Source organism: Berghia stephanieae, chromosome 3 (assembly GCF_034508935.2).
Source record: "Berghia stephanieae isolate SIO BIC M18660-M18661 chromosome 3, UCSD_Bste_1.3, whole genome shotgun sequence".
NCBI lineage: Eukaryota > Metazoa > Mollusca > Gastropoda > Nudibranchia > Aeolidiidae > Berghia > Berghia stephanieae.
Genome location: NC_088362.1, coordinates 5,784,422 through 5,804,952, shown reverse-complemented (window position 1 = coordinate 5,804,952; position 20,531 = coordinate 5,784,422). Strand labels below are relative to the sequence as shown.

The 20,531-nt window shown below is 35.1% G+C and overlaps 1 protein-coding gene across 1 annotated transcript; it reads right to left on the bottom strand.

The window, feature by feature from the left end:
• Positions 1 to 4,811: 4,811 nt before the first annotated feature.
• On the bottom strand, positions 4,812 to 20,099 carry LOC144967066 (G1/S-specific cyclin-D2-like). The gene is made up of 5 exons (XM_078903877.1): positions 19,414 to 20,099; positions 17,816 to 18,031; positions 12,517 to 12,676; positions 7,858 to 7,985; positions 4,812 to 7,197 (listed from the first exon to the last, which is right to left on the bottom strand). Exons 1-5 carry the CDS (start codon positions 19,624 to 19,626, stop codon positions 6,982 to 6,984), a joined length of 933 nt encoding a protein of 310 aa, XP_078760003.1. The 5' UTR covers positions 19,627 to 20,099; the 3' UTR covers positions 4,812 to 6,981.
• Positions 20,100 to 20,531: the final 432 nt, after the last annotated feature.

The window sequence follows — 20,531 nt, the reverse complement described above, 5'->3', positions numbered from 1 at the left end:
ATTTTAAATCTTTACTAGCATTCTTTTATTTTCATTTTTTCTTGTTTGTTTCTAAGCAAAATGGACATTATTCATGATTAATCTAGAGGTGAGTGAGAGCGATTGGGCTAGAAAATGATGAAGGGGTTTTTTTTTTTTAAAAAAAAGATAATTTTTGTCACTTATACTCGCACAAACAGGCATACATAAATTTACAAGTTACACAAACATACGCACAACCACGCATAGCAGATGATGGATTGCATCGTGCCTGCCCCTGTAAATTATCACAGCACAACTGGGTGGGGACAAGGCACTACTGAAAGACAACCAAAGTCTAAGAGAAATTTTTAAAAACAAAACAAAAAAAAAAAAAACCAAAAAAAAAAAACCTATGTGCGCAGGGGGTATATACTGGGTGCCAATTTTTTGGGGGAGCGCCAGGGACGGGTATTTTAGGGGGGAGGGGGGGATGAAAATGACAGCCAATGACTGAACTGAGAGCATAGCTGTGCAATGAGACTTGTCTTGTGTCCAAATTGGTTAGAAAAATAAACAAATCAAAACGGTTATAGAAATAATATGTAACAATAAGGCAATAAATAAATATGCTTTTTTCTCTCTTCTTCTTCTCTTGGTGTTAACCAAACTATAAAATGGTCTGATGATGATTAGTGGTGCATTTGTTTAGATTTTTAGTTAGAACTAAAAACACATGAGACAAAGAATGCATTACTTTTTTTTTTAAAAAACCGAGAATAAAAAGCAATATTTAAAAATTTGATATTAAGAATATATTGTCAAATGACGAATTTTTTTGCAATGTTTTGAATTTGCGAATATTACTTAAATCTAAAAAAGTATTTTGATGGGAGACAGAATAAATGTTAAGGATAAATTGTAACAATTTTTCAAAGAATATGAGAACAGATTGGCTTTACTTTTAACATTTCTCTCCTTCGGGAATTCAATCCCTTACTATTACATATTATTATCATCAAAGTAAGATCAGACAGTAAAACAATTTTTGAGGTATGCACGGATGGATGGAGGTAAATTTACTGAGGTACAGAGACGACAAAAAAAAAGATAAAAAATTAAAAATAGTAACTCAAAGTGGCCATATATGGAATTGGGACATTCCATGATCGGGCCCACGCGGACTGGTTGTATGTAATTAATGATCATTATGGGAGTGGAATATATATTAACACTGTGGTGACTTGGAAATGATGAGTTAACAATAACAATAATAATAATAATAATAATAATAATAATAATAATAATAATAATAATAATAATAATAATAATAATAATAATAATAATAATATAATAATAATAACAATAATAATAATAATAATAACTATTATTATTATTATAATTATAATAATAATACCAACAAAACAACAACAGATTCCAACAAAATATGTGGAGGTGGTGACGAAATGATGATCAGAACAGGCATGATTGGTTGATGATTGATGACAATGATAACGATTTTACGATGATTATGACAAATGACAAATACAATGAATGGTGATACAAATTATGAAGAAAAGATAACTCGAATCAAATCGATGATAACATAACCATGAATGAATGAAGATGAGGACGGTGAGTGAATAAAGCCAAAGACTCCGATGTTGTATAGTATGTATGTATACATGTTGATGACATCTATGGTAGTAAACGGTTATTGGTCGCTTTTTATTTATTATTATTTCCCATTTTTTGGTCCCTGGTAAGGAAGGGGAATCAATGATAACAATAACAACATGGTGATAACAACACCAGTCAAAACAATTCTCTTTCAATTTCAAATGTAATGAAATATCACTTTTTTAGTACCAAAACAAACCTTTCAAAGCTTTTTAAGTTTAAAAAAAAACTCCCAAAAAAACATTTCAACATAATTTAGATTTTATATCTCAAAAAAAACAAATAGCATTATGATGTTTTTATTTTCTTTTAAATTTAATTACACACCTATACACCAATCACGAGCAGCATTGTGTGTTGTGATAGGAGAATCAATTTGCACTCAAATCTATTTGGTTACAAAAATGGAGTAGATATTTATTTGTAGTCCCATCAAATTATGACCTAAGGAAGGTAAAAGGCACGCAGCGAATACTGACTACACAGCAAACAATCCTTAGCCAATCTGTACACACTGCTGCACCATGACTTATAAAATAATAAAATGTTTGGCCAGGGAACTAGCACTTTATGAATCGACAAACTATCGCTGTCAAGTTGCCAAAAAAAGTCTTGAGCACTAAAGTATTAGTTTTCTGGCGAAAACATTTTCTTAAAAATTTTTTTAAAAAGAAAGTAAAGGTGCTTTATTACTGTACTTATCTCAAAATCATCACTATCTACCTCTAAACTACAAGAGAGTATAGGTTTTCTTGTGGGCACATCTCTTATTAAGTAATATTATTATAATATTAGTAGGCTACGTTTATATTTTGTTTGTTTGTTGCTTTAGGTCTCTTCCAACACAATTGAGGTTATATGAGAGACCGCTGAAACAAAAAAACAAGCAATCTAACAAAAATAGTACAAATGTAAATCAAAATCATAACCTAAAGATATCATAAGCTAAATTATAAATAACCAAGAACAAACAGGCAGAAGATTTACAGAAAAAAAAATATCCCCTGTCAAAAATACAATCACAAACCAAAGAAGCAGGATAGGCTAGTAATGTGTGTGAATCTCTTTCATAGTATTATATGATGCAAACACTAAACATACTGCAAATTGAAATTCAATGTTAAGTTGAAACTGAAACTGTTCCAAGCCTAATAAATTGGTTTGGAATAAGTGATTATCTTCATCATCATCATATTAAACAGTTGAATTTGATTTATATTATTACAATAAAACACACCATCCATGAACACAGCTGTATTTATGTATTTCAAATGTCTTCAATACCAAACAATTTAAATGGCTAAATAACAATAAGTAGCCAACAAGTTTTTAAAAACTAAATAGGCCAAACTAACGCAATTTGAATTGTGCCGAATATCAAAATATTCTCAAACAAAACTAAAATTCAAAATATGCTAACATGTATATATTTAAAAATAGAAACAGAAAAAAAAAGAATATATACCTTTTAAAATAAACGCAAGCAAAACAATTTGCTTAATTCAAAATGTTAAAAATAAAACCAAAAAAAAAAAACACCAACCAACAACAAAAATTTTTTATTCCCCTCAAGAAGATTGCGGAAGACCTTAGGTTAATGCCTCTAAAATCAGCCCACAATTTCCAGAGTTGGTAGTTATCATATACAAGCTTTCATGGCCAGTCCAAATAAAGATGGACGATGCCTCATCACAGATAGCTAAGGCCATACATAGCAGTAAAAATTGTAGTTAGTATAAGTATGCAGTAGTAGGAGTAATAGTAGCAGTGGCAGTAAGGTAGTAGTAGTAGTAGTAGCAGTAGTAGTAGTAGTAGTAGTAGTAGTAGTAGCAGTAGTAGTAGTAGTAGCAGCAGCAGCAATAGTAGTAGTAGTAGTAGAAGTAGTAGTAGTAGTAGTAGTAGTAGTAGTAGTAGCAGCAGCAGCAATAGTAGTAATGGTAATAGTGGTAGCAGTAGTAGTAGTAGCAACAGCAGCAGCAATAGTAGTATTGGTAATAGTAGTAGCAGTAAGAGCAAAAGAAGTGGTATAGAAATTATTGGGGAATAATTTGTGATGCAATTACAGCCAGATTCATCCCACAAAAGTTATATTTTATCACAAGCACCAGATGAATACGGGGACAACGTTAGGCCTATTACAAGGGGGGGGGGGGTTGGGAAGGGAAAGCCCATACCACACTGGGATAATAGTGGAGAAGGCATAACATATTATATCAGATCAGAGAGTGATAAGTTGCGATTTTAAAACATTTGGTAACGAATATGAAGGATGGAAACAAAATCCAAATTTAACCTCGAGTCAGCTGGGCATAATCCAACCAACCAAACAATGACATCAAACATAAATAGAGGCGAGTCTGAAAAAGATATCGTCAGGTCATCATGATTTTTCCCCCCGATTACTTTTACTTATTATCATTATGTTATTTAGTTGTTACTTGGTTAGAAGTCCTAATGAAAATCTCGCCCTAAAAAAACTTGCGTTAATAAATATAGGGGGGAAAAAATCGGTTTAAAATTTCACCAAAATACATCATCACCGTCATAAAGTGATATGAATCGTTAATTCCTGTAATAGAAATAGAGTCATTAACATCATTAGTTCACTTTCAACATCTATAATATATCGAGGAATTAATTCTTTTATCATAGAAAAAAAAAAGTTTCTTAAATGGAAGGCACTCACTCAAGGTGACATTTTTGAGTCTGTGTTTTAACACAATGCATAAACGTTACAACACATGAGCTGTTATCAATATATATATAATATTTCAACTTATAAAAAAGAATTACTCTTAAAAATGATGTAGTATGTTTGTTTACACAATACATCAAATTTACATTACATGAGCTGTTACCAATATCAATTTCAATGCATTAAAGAAAAAAAAAATGCTCTCGAAAGCATTATAAAAAAAAAACAAAAAAAAAAAAATAAATGTACAAACTTTCTCCCACCAAATGCAGCATTTTCAACAATGACATTCGCTCCAAAATTTCACACAATAATCAAATTGTAAAAGAATTTGTTTTTCAAACATACAAAACCAATCCGTAGGTTTGAACGTCTAGGAAATCAAATTCAAAAGCTCTCCATTCACATCATTTTGGGACTGTCACTGGTCACATGTTTACACATATATATATATATATAATTTTTAAGTTGCCACTCATTTTCTTTTTTTCAATTGTTGACTTAAATAATCCTCTCATTGGAGGTTTTGAACACATGGTTGTGCATAAATTAAAAGGTGAACGTGTTTCAATCTGCATACTTCACTCACTTCCTTTGTGAGGATTTGATGTAGAATTCAACACCTTAGTGATAATTATAATATAATGAGCGTTTACTTAAATGGGTTTTTTAAAAATCCTTAATGATGTTAACTAACTAAAACTGATTCATTCTATAGTATTAGAGGGAATTTTAAAAACATTTTGTCATTAACTAATGGCGCTCTTTTAACAAGTAAATATTTCATAAAATTATTTTTTTACACAAATTGAGGTTGTTTTTGTTTTTTTTTTGCTTATTTTTATACAGATGTTTGTAGATTGGCATTTTCCAAGAAACCTCTTGAATAGAGAAATGAAAACTGATACATACTCGGCTGGATAAAATTCCTGCCACTTCCGTTAAAGGAGCATTGATAGCCCCAATAGTTTATGAACACAAAATACAGCGCAAGAAATTTACCCAGGCCAATGAAACAATTGACATCTCCCTATAAATGCCGTATTTATTCTTTTTTAAATTGTTTTAATTTTTTTTTTATTTAAATGATAACTGTAGTATTGTACAAAGAAAATATATTATTTGAAATTGTATTTATTTCTTTTTTTTTTGTGTGTGTTTTTTTTTTTTTTTGTTTTTACTTTTTTCCCTGTAAATTAAAAACAGTGATTAGTTGCAGAATACAGAAAAAAAGCAATTTAAAAAAAAAACATAAACAAAAATATAAAAAACACAAATTAAACTCCAAATAAATGTGTACAGTTTATAAACCACACTAGGTGTAATTCAAACATTCTTAATTCTTTGTCAAAAAAAAACCAACAGATAAATATTCTGAACAGACACAAAACTAATTACGAATGTCATTATTCTTACATACCTCTACTTTAGTCTGTCTGCATAAGAAACTTTCAGGTAAGTTTTTTTTTTGGTGTGTTTTTTAAAAGTTCCAAATGCAAACAGGATATAAAAATATTTTTCTTAGTCTCAATTTTTCGAATCGAATGGTCATCGCCTTTAAATCATACTAAAAACAATTAGAGGAAATGAACATGTCATTACGAGGCCTGAACGATTCATCTACGATATCCCAAATTCCAATTTCATATACCACTAAGGGTACTAACTTTATTTTAGAACTCTACACTATGGTTCGATAAACAAAAGAAAACCAGGTATCTTATCGAAAAAGGTACATTTTTACCACTTCGAGTTCGAGCAGCACCACATAAATAAAAGAAGTGTATGCTTGGATGTAATTCACGATTAAGACGATCTGATCTGTGTCAAAGATCGGAGAGACTACAGAAACGGTTATAATTGAGGGGGTTAAAAATTTCAAAGTTACAAATTAGTTGTATCACTAGTAGCCAAGCAAAATTGACAAATAAAATTCTAAGAAAAAAGATCTTGGCCATAATAATAATAATTAAAAATAAATTACCAATAAATTATTCTTGAACACAATCACGGCTACAAAAATTGTTTTTGTATTTCATTTTTTCTTCTTTTGTTTGCATTAGTTCTCTAAATGTATATACCATATGATAAAAACTAGATAGACAAAATGGTAAAATACCAAACTCCTGGTTGGCTCGATGAAATCTTTCTAGTTAGATGAAATGACGGGAGTCCTTTACGTGTGCATCAAAATTTGTTTCACTTGGCTGTTTGCAGTTCAACTTGGACAATTTGTTTTTTGTGCCTAGTCAACTGATCTCAAAAAAAAAAAAAATAATTAAAAAACAAAACAAAAACAAAAGCAGCCTGGGAATTTTCAGATCTTTCTCCTTGTCATCGTCATCACGGACTCGAATATGGCATTCAAGTACATTCCTCCAAACATAAGATGGAAGTTTTTAATAGTAGTATGTACATACTTTTACAAAGAACCAGGAAGGTGGTGGTGTTGGGCTTGCTTGCTTGTCACGTATTCCATCTGTTGTAAACGATTACAAACGACAACAAGTTTGATGTAAAGTGTATGTATACAAATCCGATCACGGTTCAAAACCCACGTATTTTTGGATGAATCCTCCGGTGAGTGAGCTAGCGAGTAAGTGTCTACATGCACCAAAATTTGGGATAGATGGCCCAGAAAGCCGCTATCAATATACAAGTGGGATGGCTTGCGGGTGTGGGGGATGCGAACTCTCCATTGAGACGATGTTGATTTCCCGTACATCTGTTGGGGTCGTGGGCTGTTCTTGTTTCGGGTTGCTACTGTCTTGTTCTACTGAACTGTGTTGGTTTTGGGGGGCGGCTGGGGTAAAACATGTTCGTACAATCTGCTCAACTTGTTCCATACAAGATCGAATTAGGTCCTGAGGATGAGAGAGAAAAAAAAAACGAAAAGAGTAATATAAGTAAAACATCATCCAAGCGGCTCTAAACATGGGAATGAATGGACTGTAGAGAAAACAAAGACACTGTACATCAAGGTACCAATCTTAAAAAAGAAGAAGAATTAATATGCTGCAGAAACCATAAATTCAAAATTTATTTCCCTGACTATAATTGCAAATCTTAATGAATGTATTTACCATGGCTTGGAGTTGCACTCTTACTGCTACCCCCTCAGTGGATACAATACAATATTATGTAAATAATGTAAGGTTTGAATAAAATCGAACCCTGGCTATAACGATTCATTTAGGCGTGTAATTGACTCAGTAGTGTGTCAGACAAGTATAATATCTGAATTAGCCAGATAAAGAGAATTGACCACGATAAGGGGAAATAAATTTGGTTTTGTTCTGTTGAGACATAAAAAAACCCATTACTTTTACTCAAATTTAAGCATTATGTCCACCCCACTGTAGTACTAGTACTCATTTCAAACAGTTGGTCACATCTAAGTACACAATCACTGATTATATCAATTTCAACGCCATTAAAATGGACATATACACATTTTATTTTACAACAACAGTAGAATAGAAGATCTATGGAGCCCTAAAACGTTCTTAGATATCATTACACACCATATCGATTCCTGTAATCATGTGTAGATTGAATATATTCTGGTCTGAATGACCCTTGAGGGCACGTAAGGATGCACCGATACTGCAGCATGCAATCATGGAAGGAGGAGTCTGCATGAAGCGGCAATCTGGCAAGGTGGAATAAAAATGGGAAAAATTAAATTATTTAAATTACCAAAATTCAAAGAATGAACAGTATCAATAACAGACAGACAGATAGATAGATAGATAGATAGACAGAGAGATAGAGGGGGGGGGGGGTAGAGAAATAAGAGATTTAATTTTTTTCTCAATTAAGTAGACCAGGTACTGCCATTGTATGAGAACCAGGAAGGGAGGGGGGTGTCCAAGGAGGGACGGATCGGATTAAACAGGACAAATGGGTAGTCTTTGGTAATGTTATATGAGAGAGAGAGAGAGAGAGAGAGAGAGAGAGAGAGAGAGAGAGAGACGTTCAGGAATGTCAAGGTACACACAGGAAGGGGACATTGCACAAAAAGAGGGGAAATGGGTGGGTGGGTGGTGGTGGTGAGAGGCGAGGGGAGCGGATGTCTGACTGCTGAGAGAGGTAGGTCTTAGCGGGGACAGCAGCAGGTAACAAAGAAAGATAAGGTGAAATAACAGTACTCCAGTTTTAATGTGGACACATACACACACCAACACACACTGTACACACCAACACATACACACGATATTATAATGATAATAAAATTGGAGCGGGTTGGGTTGTCGTGGGAGTGTTTACACAATAATAATGAAATGCATAATATATCCCATCGTATCTAAAAAGGCCGACCTAGAAGGGAAGAGTACTTCCAACATGTATTATTCTCAACCAAGCAACCTGTGCCTAGGACAAATGATTAAATGAAACGCCGCACAACTACACGATCAGCTGACTGGAAAAAAATTAGGTGCCTAAAAGAGAAATAAATAATAGTAGTAGTATAATAGTAATAGTAATAAATGATTTGCCTAGTGACACATCATGAAATACTAAGGAAAGAGTGAAAATGGAGAGGCTTCGTATGGAAACAAAACAGACAATGGACGTTTCGGGTACAAATCCTTCGTCAGCATAACAATATGGAAACAAAACAGACAATGGACGTTTCGGGTACAAATCCGAAACGTCCAGTGTCTGTTTTGTTTCCATATTGTTATGCTGACGAAGGATTTGTACCCGAAACGTCCATTGTCTGTTTTGTTTCCATACGAAGCCTCTCCATTTTCCATCTTTCGTTAGTATTTTACGATCACCGGCTTCAGGCAGCCCCTACCGTTTTCTACTTGATACATCATGGAGTGTACGATCGGCTGAATATAATATAATACAGAGGTGAGTTCTCAGTGTGTCAAGGGGAGAAGAAAAAAAAAGCGTAGGTTGTAGTATCATGAGGTCTGAACTCAATACATTAAGGTTCACGCCTACTGCCTAAAACAAGAACAGGAAGTGACAAGTATCGGTGTCTATCCACACAAATTATGGCCTAGTGCAGCATGAATAATTGTAATAATCAGGTCAAGAGAATAGAGGAAGGGGGAAATGGGAATTACCAGATGTTTTGAGCAATGGAGAGACAAGCAAAATATTTTTCTTTCTTTTAAAGTGGAAAGAAAATATCAGTATCAATTCAGTGTTTTCATTTTCAATGAAATCCAAAAGTGAAAGTGACCATATGGCTACAACACGTGCATCCCAAGTGATGTTCATGTTTGTTTTTTCTTCTTCTTTGTAATAAAAAAAAAAATAATCGATAGTCGTCTATCTGTCTACACCAGCAGCAGAAAGTAGCTACCATCGAGCTACACGTGTTCATCACACTTTGCATAATACAGCATGGGCAAATTAAGAGACAGCAATCGATCATCAGACAACCCACACACAAATCAAACCCTACGAGAATATTATAATAATATTATAAACTGGAGCGGTGGGTGGATGCCAACAATAACTAATACTAATAATTGCCATATCCATTTTAAGACCTACCGATAAATCAAGACGATTCATGTCTAATCTGAGTATAAAAAGTTAAAAATAGAGCACATAGCACTATACACAGTACAAAAAAATCGAGTACAAATGTCATAAAGCAGCCATTAATCCAAGAAAGGAAATATTTTCAATATAAAACGAGACTACAGGGATAGATAGACTACGCTGACCCTGCCAAAAGGCCAACATGCACTCGACTCCAAATTCAAACAACGGGCAACGGTCAATCCTAGGACGATATAAAATAATAACAATATTATAGCAGGTAAGGAGGTCTGAATGCCCAAAGCTAGCAGCATGTGTCCTCACTCTGGGAGTGGGTCTGTATCAGTGACATCTATAGAGTATATATGAAGTCCTAGGTCTGTATAGTATGTAGGCATATGATAGATGTGGATAAAGACTACAGACGAACTAACATATACATACGTACTAGTACTAGTCATAAGTCAGATTACACTACAACTACAATAAAACTCTGCCCTCATTCTGAGATGAACCGACAGACGACAGACAGACAGACAGGTCCAGTGTTTGTTGGCAATAGTAGTTCACAACTTTATAACTTAAAAAGGGAAGAAGTAAAAGTAATAGTTCGGATGACTCGCCCGATTGTAGGGTGTTCCTAAATTGCTAGGGATTCAAAAAAATGTCCTGCGATGAGAAGAAAGAGAGAGAGAGAGAGAGAGAGAGAGAGAGAGAGAGAGAGAGAGAGAGAGAGAGAGAGAGAGAGAGAGAGTCCCGCTGATACAAAAGACATTATCGAAGATTGGCCCATCTAACATCCGATCCTTTTTTTTTTTTCGTCGACCTACTCTAAAAATGGAAGTTGACCGACGGTATCTATAATAAGAAAAGAAACGAAAGATGGGGTGGGGGATGCAAGGGGGAGGACGAATCGGTAAGAAGACGATAATGATTACAAGAGGGAATGAAAGTTGTAACTGATAAAGAGTTATTTCTTTCCATCTCCCTCCCCCCATTCGTTACATTACAATTTAGACATCTACATTTGTCTGGGAATGAGATGGATATCGTAAAGAATGGCATGCGTTGCAAACATACCGAGTCCTCCTCCTTGTCAAGCCGTCATATTTATTTTGTTATAGCGTGTTATGAAAGAGAAGGTCGAATAATATAATACATACAAAAGTAATAAAAACACAATATGATTCGAGCTAGTAGTGTGTTTATAGTGTAGTAGGTATGTTGGGACATTCGCTGGATGGACATCATAACACGAGTTCGTGGCCAGGTCACGTCGCCCTGACTTGAGACGGGACTGAGATGGCCGCTGTCCAAAACTTAAAGCCCTACAAACCTAGACATCATCTTCAGATTCTGACCTTTTCAACATTTTGAATACGTTACTTTTATACACGCCTATAACACCCAAAAACTAGTATATGCATGCTGCAAAATAAACAAAATGGGTCCGATAACATCTAAGGACAACACGATCACTGAGTTTATAGATAGATAGCCGACATCATCTCTCGAAACCGCCTTACGGTTAAAGAATGTCGAATTGACAGATAGGGCGAAAGGGCATACCAAATCAAGATCCTTCTATGAGAAGCTTACTATGGTATTTGATCCTAAAATTAAAAATGACCAAATATCGGAATGTTAGTTTTTGTCAGTATAGGAAATTATACCCATTCTTCTCCATACAACGTATAAGCTAAACAAAAGTCTCTATATCTTTTAAACTATAAATTCGTTTTAGCTATATAAATCACACAGACGAATGACCGTTTTGAGTCAATGGGCCATATATATATATATATATATTATATATATATATATATATATAAACCGCCGTGTAATATGTAATGTGAAAGGAAATCTTTTGACTAACATGAGGTAGGGTAACCGAAAACATGCGACTTGTATCATCATAGTTGAAACAAGCCAAAAGTTACTGTAGATTAGATATGTGTAACAATTTTTGACTGATGGTATCGGCGGTCGGAGCCATCGCCGATTGGTCAATGCCTACATCCATATATATGTTTATATGTATAAACACTTGCCACTCTCCATAACACCTTATCCGTCACCTCTGTAGACATATAACACTTCATAAAAACCCGATACCTCACAACTCTCCTACAAGTTGGCAATGGCCATAATATGACTATGAATCTTGTAAAGGACACTTCCTTTGCTTGTCATAGTCATATTATGGCCATTGCCAACTTGTAGGCGAGTTGTGAGGTATCGGGTTTTTATGAAGTGTTATATGTCTACAGAGGTGACGGATAAGGTGTTATGGAGAGTGGCAAGTGTTTATACATATAAACATATATATGGATGTAGGCATTGACCAATCGGCGATGGCTCCGACCGCCGATACCATCAGTCAAAAATTGTTACACATATCTAATATATATATATATATATATAATATATATATATATATATATATATATATATATATATATATATATATATATTATATATATATATATATATATATATATATATATATCCGTAGCAGCCTTGACCCAAAACACCTTTCTTCGAGTAGGTACACATTCTAGATTAAAAACCAGTTCATCAAAGGCAATCCAATCCACTCTCAACGTGCCATGCAATCTAATAAAACCAATACGTCCCTTTATCAGCTTTTATTAGTAAACGGTCAAGAGACTCACCTGTGGCGCATAAAGCTGCGAAGGTTTGTGCATGCCTCTTGATGGGTACCCATTCGTAGGGCGCCAAGGGCAGTCTATGGAGAATGTGGTCCAGGAAATCGTTGGGTACGATTGCCGACAGGTCCCACTTCAGCAAATGGAGAATTAACGACTCCCACTCCTGTGGCACAAACAAGGATGGTATGGTATAATCAAAAAATGCAAACCCAACACACACAGCTCTATAAATGTAACCAATCGTCACTAAAACGGTATTATGTCGGGGTAAACCTGAAGCTTAAAATTGAATTGAAATGAGGAGAAGGAGCTTGGAAGATAAACCAAATTCCCTAATTTCAATTACTTTGACCTCGAATCAAAGTGCAAATTGACGCAAGTCTGATAACCGAACACAATAATTATAGGCTTGTTTTAACATCGTTGTATGGACAATACACGATGTTAGATTGAGAAAATGTCAATTACATACAACAATGAGCCCATAACAATTTAGGCTATCAGACCTGCAAAGAAGTACACGTTGCTTCATACCAACATAATACCGTATGATAGATACTAAAATAGTGAATACCTGACATACTTTTTAAATCAAAACAAATATATATACAAATAATACCTCGGTAACGATTCCCTTTCGACTTAAAAACAAATGGATATATCTATAAATAAACTAGGGTAAATACAATATAAAGCTGAACCCCAAGAGCACAACGATAAAGGAAGGATAATTAAAGGCGTGGGCGGTTCTCACGACCAGACCTAGACAAAACTCGTCCTTGTTCTACCTTTTCACCTCTCATCACTTGCAATGAGATTGCTTCCACGGAGGACAACAGAAGCCAGAAGCAAAGAGTAATGTTCAATGAGTATAATGCTAACAAAAAAAATTCTTATCAGCATAAATTAGGTCTTATCTGGTGAATAAATTATATGAAGAGAGTGTTACAATCAAAATCTGATGGTTAACTAGGCTCATGTATTCAATACCCCCCCCCCCCCCCCCCCAACTCTCTCTCTCCTCTTCCCCACTCGCTATATCTATCCTTTCTATCCGAACACTAATACTAATAACATTATCGCATTGTTCATTGTGTTTGTCATTATTAATATGACTATGACTCACACCGAACGGAATCTGGCCTTGTAATTTTAAAATAATATAACATTAACACACAGCAGTAAATATGTATTGTATACGTCTAAGCCTCTATCATTGTTTACTCACACACTCACACAACACACACACATATAATGTAGACACAGCTATGTAATTACGGCTTGAGTGCTTTATACATGGTAAAGCCCAACACCGTTTTACATTTTCCGACAACTCATTTCCGTTCCCATGGAACTCTGCCTGCCTTCATTCATGATTCTATATCTACTCACTCACAAGGTCGTCGCGAATTCTAAATAAAGGAGGTACATATCACGATGCAAACTTTCATATATTTTTTAATACATACAAACATATATAAAAATAATTGGCCATGGTTGGCCGTCTATCTTCTGTTGGTTTATATATAGTAGCTTAGAAACGCATACGAGAGAGAGAGGGAGAGAGAGAGGGGGAGAGAGAGAGAGAGAGAGAGAGAGAGAGAGAGAGAGAGAGAGAGAGAGAGAGAGAGAGAGAAAACCCCATAACAGGGTAAAGGGATGAAAGGGGTTGTGGTATGAAGGCGGAAACAACATAGCAATTGGGTTATCACTACTTCCTACTTTCAAATACCTACTTCAAGACTGAACCCTTATCTGTTTGAAAGGCTTTTAAGCTATCAGTAAAACGTTTCAACCATTTAAAATCTGGAAGCCTTCATCTCCAAAACCGAAAGATTACAGACGTATAGTTACAAAATATACTTGTTTTGAGGAGAGAGGGGAAAAAACGTTTTTGATATACACGGAAGCCATACCAACATCATTATCGATCTAAAGACAACCACTATCACGACCAAAGAAAATCCAAAGTATGATGGCATTGATTGAGATAGCAAATATCAACGATGATGATGATAATAATAATAATAATAATAATAATAATAATAATAATAATAATAATAATAATAATAATAATAATAATAATAATAATAATAATAACAATAACAATAGTAAAAATAATAAATTATTTTTAATATAACTCCTTTTCTTCTCTTTTTCAAACTCCCTTCAAATATCGATTAACAGGAAAATTTGAGGGTCATTTTAAATCGATCCATATATATAATATATTGAAGGAAACGTTTTCTAGCCAAATAAGGGGGGGGGGCGTTATAGTGTATTATAACGACATCCAGACAGCTGCAGTTCGATCTTTCCAGACGATTGACCAGATGGAATCGACTATAAAATACAACCAAACTATTGAGCCGGGCCATGCACGTAACAGGGCAGGATTATCGCATTACACCTGCATGACTGACCCACTCTCTTACGTACCCGGGTGAAGGGTCTCACCAGACAAATCCCATCAAAACTATTGCCATTACGGCCTAGGGACACAACTACCACTAATCGCCCGGACCAACCAACCTCTCTGGCCCTACTCTGCCTACACCTACACATATCATTACTACAAGTGCTACTGGTGCTGATACTAATACCTCTGAAATTGATTTATACGCTCTACCAGATCAACAACGCGAGAAGCCGGAAGGTTCGATCACCGCTAAGCCATAATGGAATTTTGGTTGTACTACACAATATTATGTACTGAAATCGACAGCAACATTGCAATCGCGGAGATCGCACACCCACCGACAAGCGCAGCTATCTATTTAACCCTTTACAAGCGGAATTAAATTATAATTATTATAAACTTTCCCCATTCTCAAAGAAAGAAAACGGTTCGCGGTTAAGTCAGCAGAACATGATTATGATTTGTAAGAAATCATATTCCATCATTAAATAGTCAACTCACAAGCTTGGGAACTCCGGTTCCGTTATATAACGTGAATTCTATGCCCTAGAGGAAACGATGCACAGATCGGAATAAAAACCAACCAAGACTCGATACTCCTACTGCTAATATTCAAGGCGATGGGTATTTTGGGACCAGTCGGTCAACAACAACAACAATTGCCTTTAAAAAATCATTGAACGATTATCTAATTACACTTGCGGCACTGGTCGTATAGTTATATTGTTGCGGCATTGGTCGTACACTTATGTCGTACTAATCAATGTTATATGCTTGCAGTGGGCATAATGCGTACAACTTAATACCTATGTTATTTATTACCGCCCAATCGGTTCAACGGTCAAAGCGGTCAGTTTGTTTATCTGACCGATTCAAAAACACCGGATTTGATTTGTGATGAATGCTACAGCTTACAAAGGTGCAATGATTGATGAAATATATAAGTAAGACTTAACCTATATCATCAAAAACAACAACGGATCATCTGATAAGCTGTGCAAAAAGAATTCTGACTTGGTCTTCATAGAAAGTAAAAATCCAATAATATTAATCCTTCAAAATCGCAATAATACGACAACGTGAAATTCCAATTTCTATTTGTTTTCATAAGGTAGCTAAAATGAAAAACCAAGTCTAAGGCATGATCGTGTATCTAAAGCCGCTATGAAGCTATCAGAGATTTTTAAAAATAATTAGCCTGTGGGCTAATTGTAATATAGTAAAAAAAAAAAAACATCCTGACTTTAGTATGATGCATAATTCAGTAATGCTGTATGAACAAGATATAAAAATATAGATAATACATATAATGATGATGGCGACGATAATGAGAAAAATATGTACTTTTAGCAACTTATGACCCTTAGATCTATATGAAGCAACTGAGCTGTCGGGACCCCCATATATATAAATAATAATAATAATAATAATAATAATAATAATAATAATAATAATAATAATAATAATAATAATAATAAACAAAAAACAACCAACAAAAAAAATATACACAAATAAAATAAAACACCTCATTGTTAAGTAACCGCTGAGACGGTTTGGCCCCCATATCGCTATCCCTCTCCATCAAGCCCAACCAAGAAAAGAAATATAGGTAGACAGTACAATGCAAACACGTTCACCGTCTATCTTTTCCCATTTCCTTGACAGGCGTATCAGATTCAGCACTGACCTAGTAACTCATTTTAGCCGTCTGGAGTGACTGAGCGAATTGAAAGTAAAGTATGTTGTCATATTTTCCACGATTACCTCCCTTCCCTTACTCCCTCAATTGGACTCCCAGATTGGCATGTTTTGTAAAGTATAGTCAGCTGTTCTTGCACTGAGTCCCCCCCCCCCCCCCCCGCTCTCTCTCTCTCTCTCTCTCTCTCTCTCTCTCTCTCTCTCTCTCTCTCTCTCTCTCTCAAACACAATTTTCTCTACACCTGGATGTACGGAAGAAAAAAAAAAGATAAAAGAACAGTGAAACGGAGAGGGAAGAGGGAGCACGAAATAATGCTTTTGTCGAGACAAGCATTATCACAACACACTTTGAAGTAAAGTATGGACATTGTATGTTGTATGACAATATCAGTCAACACACACAAGGCTTAAAATCAATATCAAAAAAAATGTATGACAGATTAAAAACAAAGGCAAAATACGATCTTCCCACGTAGCGAACAAATGACAAATGACCTTAGCCTAAGGTCATCCTAATGTTAATACAGGAAACAAAATTAAGCTGGACACATGCCAGAAACAATATATATACGGGCGAGATGGACGGTGTCCTAGTAAATAAATAGAGAAACAAAAAATAAATACAAAACAACATAGTATTTTTGTCATTTGTTATTATTATACCTCAATCTACTGTATTGTATACTTTCGGTGAAACAACCAGCTGTCGTAACAGGATCCAGCCACTTATGCCTATTTTAACTGACCCTGGCATCAGCTGATACAAGAGACGGCTAACAGAAGACTGTGCCAACGTTACAATTGACAAACTTCTATTTCTTGAGCACATGGAGATCACTTAGACTCTTATCATCCGTTTATTTAAAGTGCTCTGTTTGATGTGTAAAAAATTGCTCAGTGGCTAAAGTGTCGAGCTAAGCGCAGGTGATACTTACAAATCCTTCAAGAACTTCGCGTAAATAAATAGCCTTATAAAATAGAAATAAGCACTTGAAAGAGAATAAATACAGACAGAGCTTAAAATCGTAAAGATTTCAGGACACTAACAATGTCAAGCTCCAAAGCATTTTTGCAGGTTTAGTGATTCAGATTAGATAACGTAACATCCCAAAATGAAGATTTTTTTTTCTCTCCTTCTAACCTAACAAATTATTAAGTTATAAGGTAAAGTAGTGTAATCCGTACCGTGAGGTCTTCCAATGATATCGAATGGTCAGTGTACATCACAAGATCCTCTCCTGTGATAGGTGTACTCTGTTTCAATTTGGAAGCCAAAAACATGCAGGCAGCCCCTAACAGTTGTAACCGAGTCCTTTTTATATTACGAACACACAAAAATCTGTCCAAATAATTCACTGACAATGGAAAAACTTCCTCCTCCATTCCTTTTTCTGAACACACCTGGAAAGAGAGAGAGAAAAACAATAGACAATCACAACTTGTGAAAACTGCTGGATTTGGTAGGCAAGGGTATGTGTCGTTGCCATATGAAAGACAAAAATCATAAAAAGTTTATTTCTAAAAATATTTACTACCCATAAATTAGCAACTATATAATATATTTCGCCAGTTTAGTTTTAGCTCATTGAGGTTAAGTCTCACCTCTTTAAAAATGGAAATAGGTTCTCAGTATTCTGAGTCTATCACTATCAGCGTCAGCACCAACCATCTCTCATGGTAACGTTGTTGCAATACATGTAAGTATTCGACATAACCATATCAAGGCACAATGCCCAAGTCCTAAGTCGAACTTAGGCCTATAAGTATAAGGCTAAATAAAAATAAAAATATCGAGGCAGGCCTGACACTAATACGCGCTAAAAATTGCAATTTGCACTTTTAAAATCCTACTCTAATTCACAATAAGCAATGCGCACATACAAAGAGAAACCAAACAAAAAATAAAACAGACCAAACCAAGACAAATTAAATAAAAAGTAGACATCCCTCCCCCTTTACCCATCATGTTTTCATCTTGTGTCTAGTCTGGGCCATTTATCGATCCACTGACCCGACGTCTGAGTGTGAGGGGAACGTCTAGACATCACTTTTTTTTAGGAAGACAACTCACCGCAGACCATAACTTTACATCTTTCCCGTATAAATTGAACGATTGTGTTTACATCAAATCAATTTAAACATAGAGATATCAACTCCCAGCTTTATATTCATTTTCAAAGCAATTCTTACAACTTAGCGAGGGATGGCGTGTACGAAAATCTGACAATATGAATGTGATTTCATAGCATTCATTATCAAGCCTTATCTTAGACTAAACAGCTGATGGTCTGTATCAGGTTCTATCTTCCCAAATTATCGATCGGAGAATGATAGAGGGTGACATGTGCTTTAAATGATGTGCAACAGATTGTCTCAGTCGGCGAAACAGACCATATTGAAGTTATGACCGATATGTCTGATTAGATAAGTTAAACAATAGTCTACGGCTTCTAATATTCTGTTAAATTAGAATCAGCTGGACCGTCAAAAAAGTCAATCCAAAGAATGATCGTGTTTGGCCGAAGGCCGAAGTCGGTCTTGAGGCAGATGTTATGTGAACGTGTCAATCGGAACATCTTTCTGGCTTTTATTCTTTTTTTTTTTATTATTTATTTAGAGAGGAAGCATGGTAAAAATCACAGAAATGAATGAAATGAATGGCAAAAATATTTTGGAAAGACGATGGAGGAGGAATGGCATCTTCTAAGTCTAAGTCTAGGGCTAGGAGGTACACGCGACTTTTCATTCATTCAAGAAAAAGTTTTAAAAATTGTCAACTTTACCTCGGCCATCCATTCGGCAACCATTTTCCTCATGTAAGGCTCGATATCTGTCTGAACACAATTGAAATAACATGTATGTGGTAGATATTTATCCTCTGTCGCCAATAAATTTGCTAAAACCCGTTTGTCATTCAACAAGACGGGGTCTGCTATGGCCCTCTGTGACTTTACTCCGATGTCCGTCTCACAACAAACAAGTGTGAGGTGTTCCATAATGAAAATGAATAGAAAATAATTATAAGTCCAAAACAAGAAATATATCCTAAGAGAAAGTAAATCCAAAATATCACGAAGTATAAATAATAATATGAGGTAGAAATTTTAGTTTGGGCCGTTGCTTCTATAACTTCGTGTAGTTTAGCTTATGAAGCACTGGACCGGCTTACAGGCTTTATAAGAGTGTTCACGCTTTTTGTATGGGGTTGGAATGAACAACTACGCATGCGCAGGCAGCTGAAGCAGAGAGAATTTTGACGGCAGCATACATTTTTCTTAGTTTATTTCTGCAATAATACATTTTCAAAGTGCATTTCGTGTCAGATGGAAAAGTCCTTTGTATATCTGCATTTTTAATGCAAAAGCTTTTAATTTAAAAGCTTTGTTTTAACGAAAACCCTTTTCCTTCTCAATATTTTTGAGCTCATGAATATTAAGTAGCAAGATCAGCGCAACCCTCGCAGTTTGCCAAGTGTGTGCTGTGTGTGCGTTTGTGTGTGGCAATGTGGCTGTTTGGGTGGGCGAACACAACACCTCTCTCCCACATTTCCTGTCTAACCTCTTCCCTGCTCTTGTCTTCCCCTCCTCCCCCCATTGCACAAATGCATTTGGCCTTTTACTTTTTCTATCCTATATTTAAAAGTAAAAAAAAATTTATCTTACCTATTGTTATTATTTCTTTGTGCGGACAACTCCCCCCCCCCCCCCGCATACCTAACTTTACTTTGTTGTCTCTATTCATAGCGGAGCTTTATTTATTCCTTTATTTAATTTGTATAGGTGCCTCAACACAATTTTACGACTCATCCTAACATCCAGTGTTGGATTTATTAAAATATTTTTTATTTGTAATGACGTTTACTGATTTGCATATTTAAGACTTTTATGTAATGCATCTGACA

Coding starts and splice junctions, on each gene's coding strand:
- LOC144967066 (XM_078903877.1), bottom strand. CDS start 19,626: ATGGAACACCTCACACTTGTTTGTTGTGAGACGGACATCGGAGTAAAG. Junction 18,032..19,413: donor TTGCCGAATGGATGGCCGAG/GTAAAGTTGACA, acceptor CTCTCTTTCCAG/GTGTGTTCAGAAAAAGGAAT. Junction 7,986..12,516: donor CGCAGCTTTATGCGCCACAG/GTGAGTCTCTTG, acceptor CCACCTTGCCAG/ATTGCCGCTTCATGCAGACT.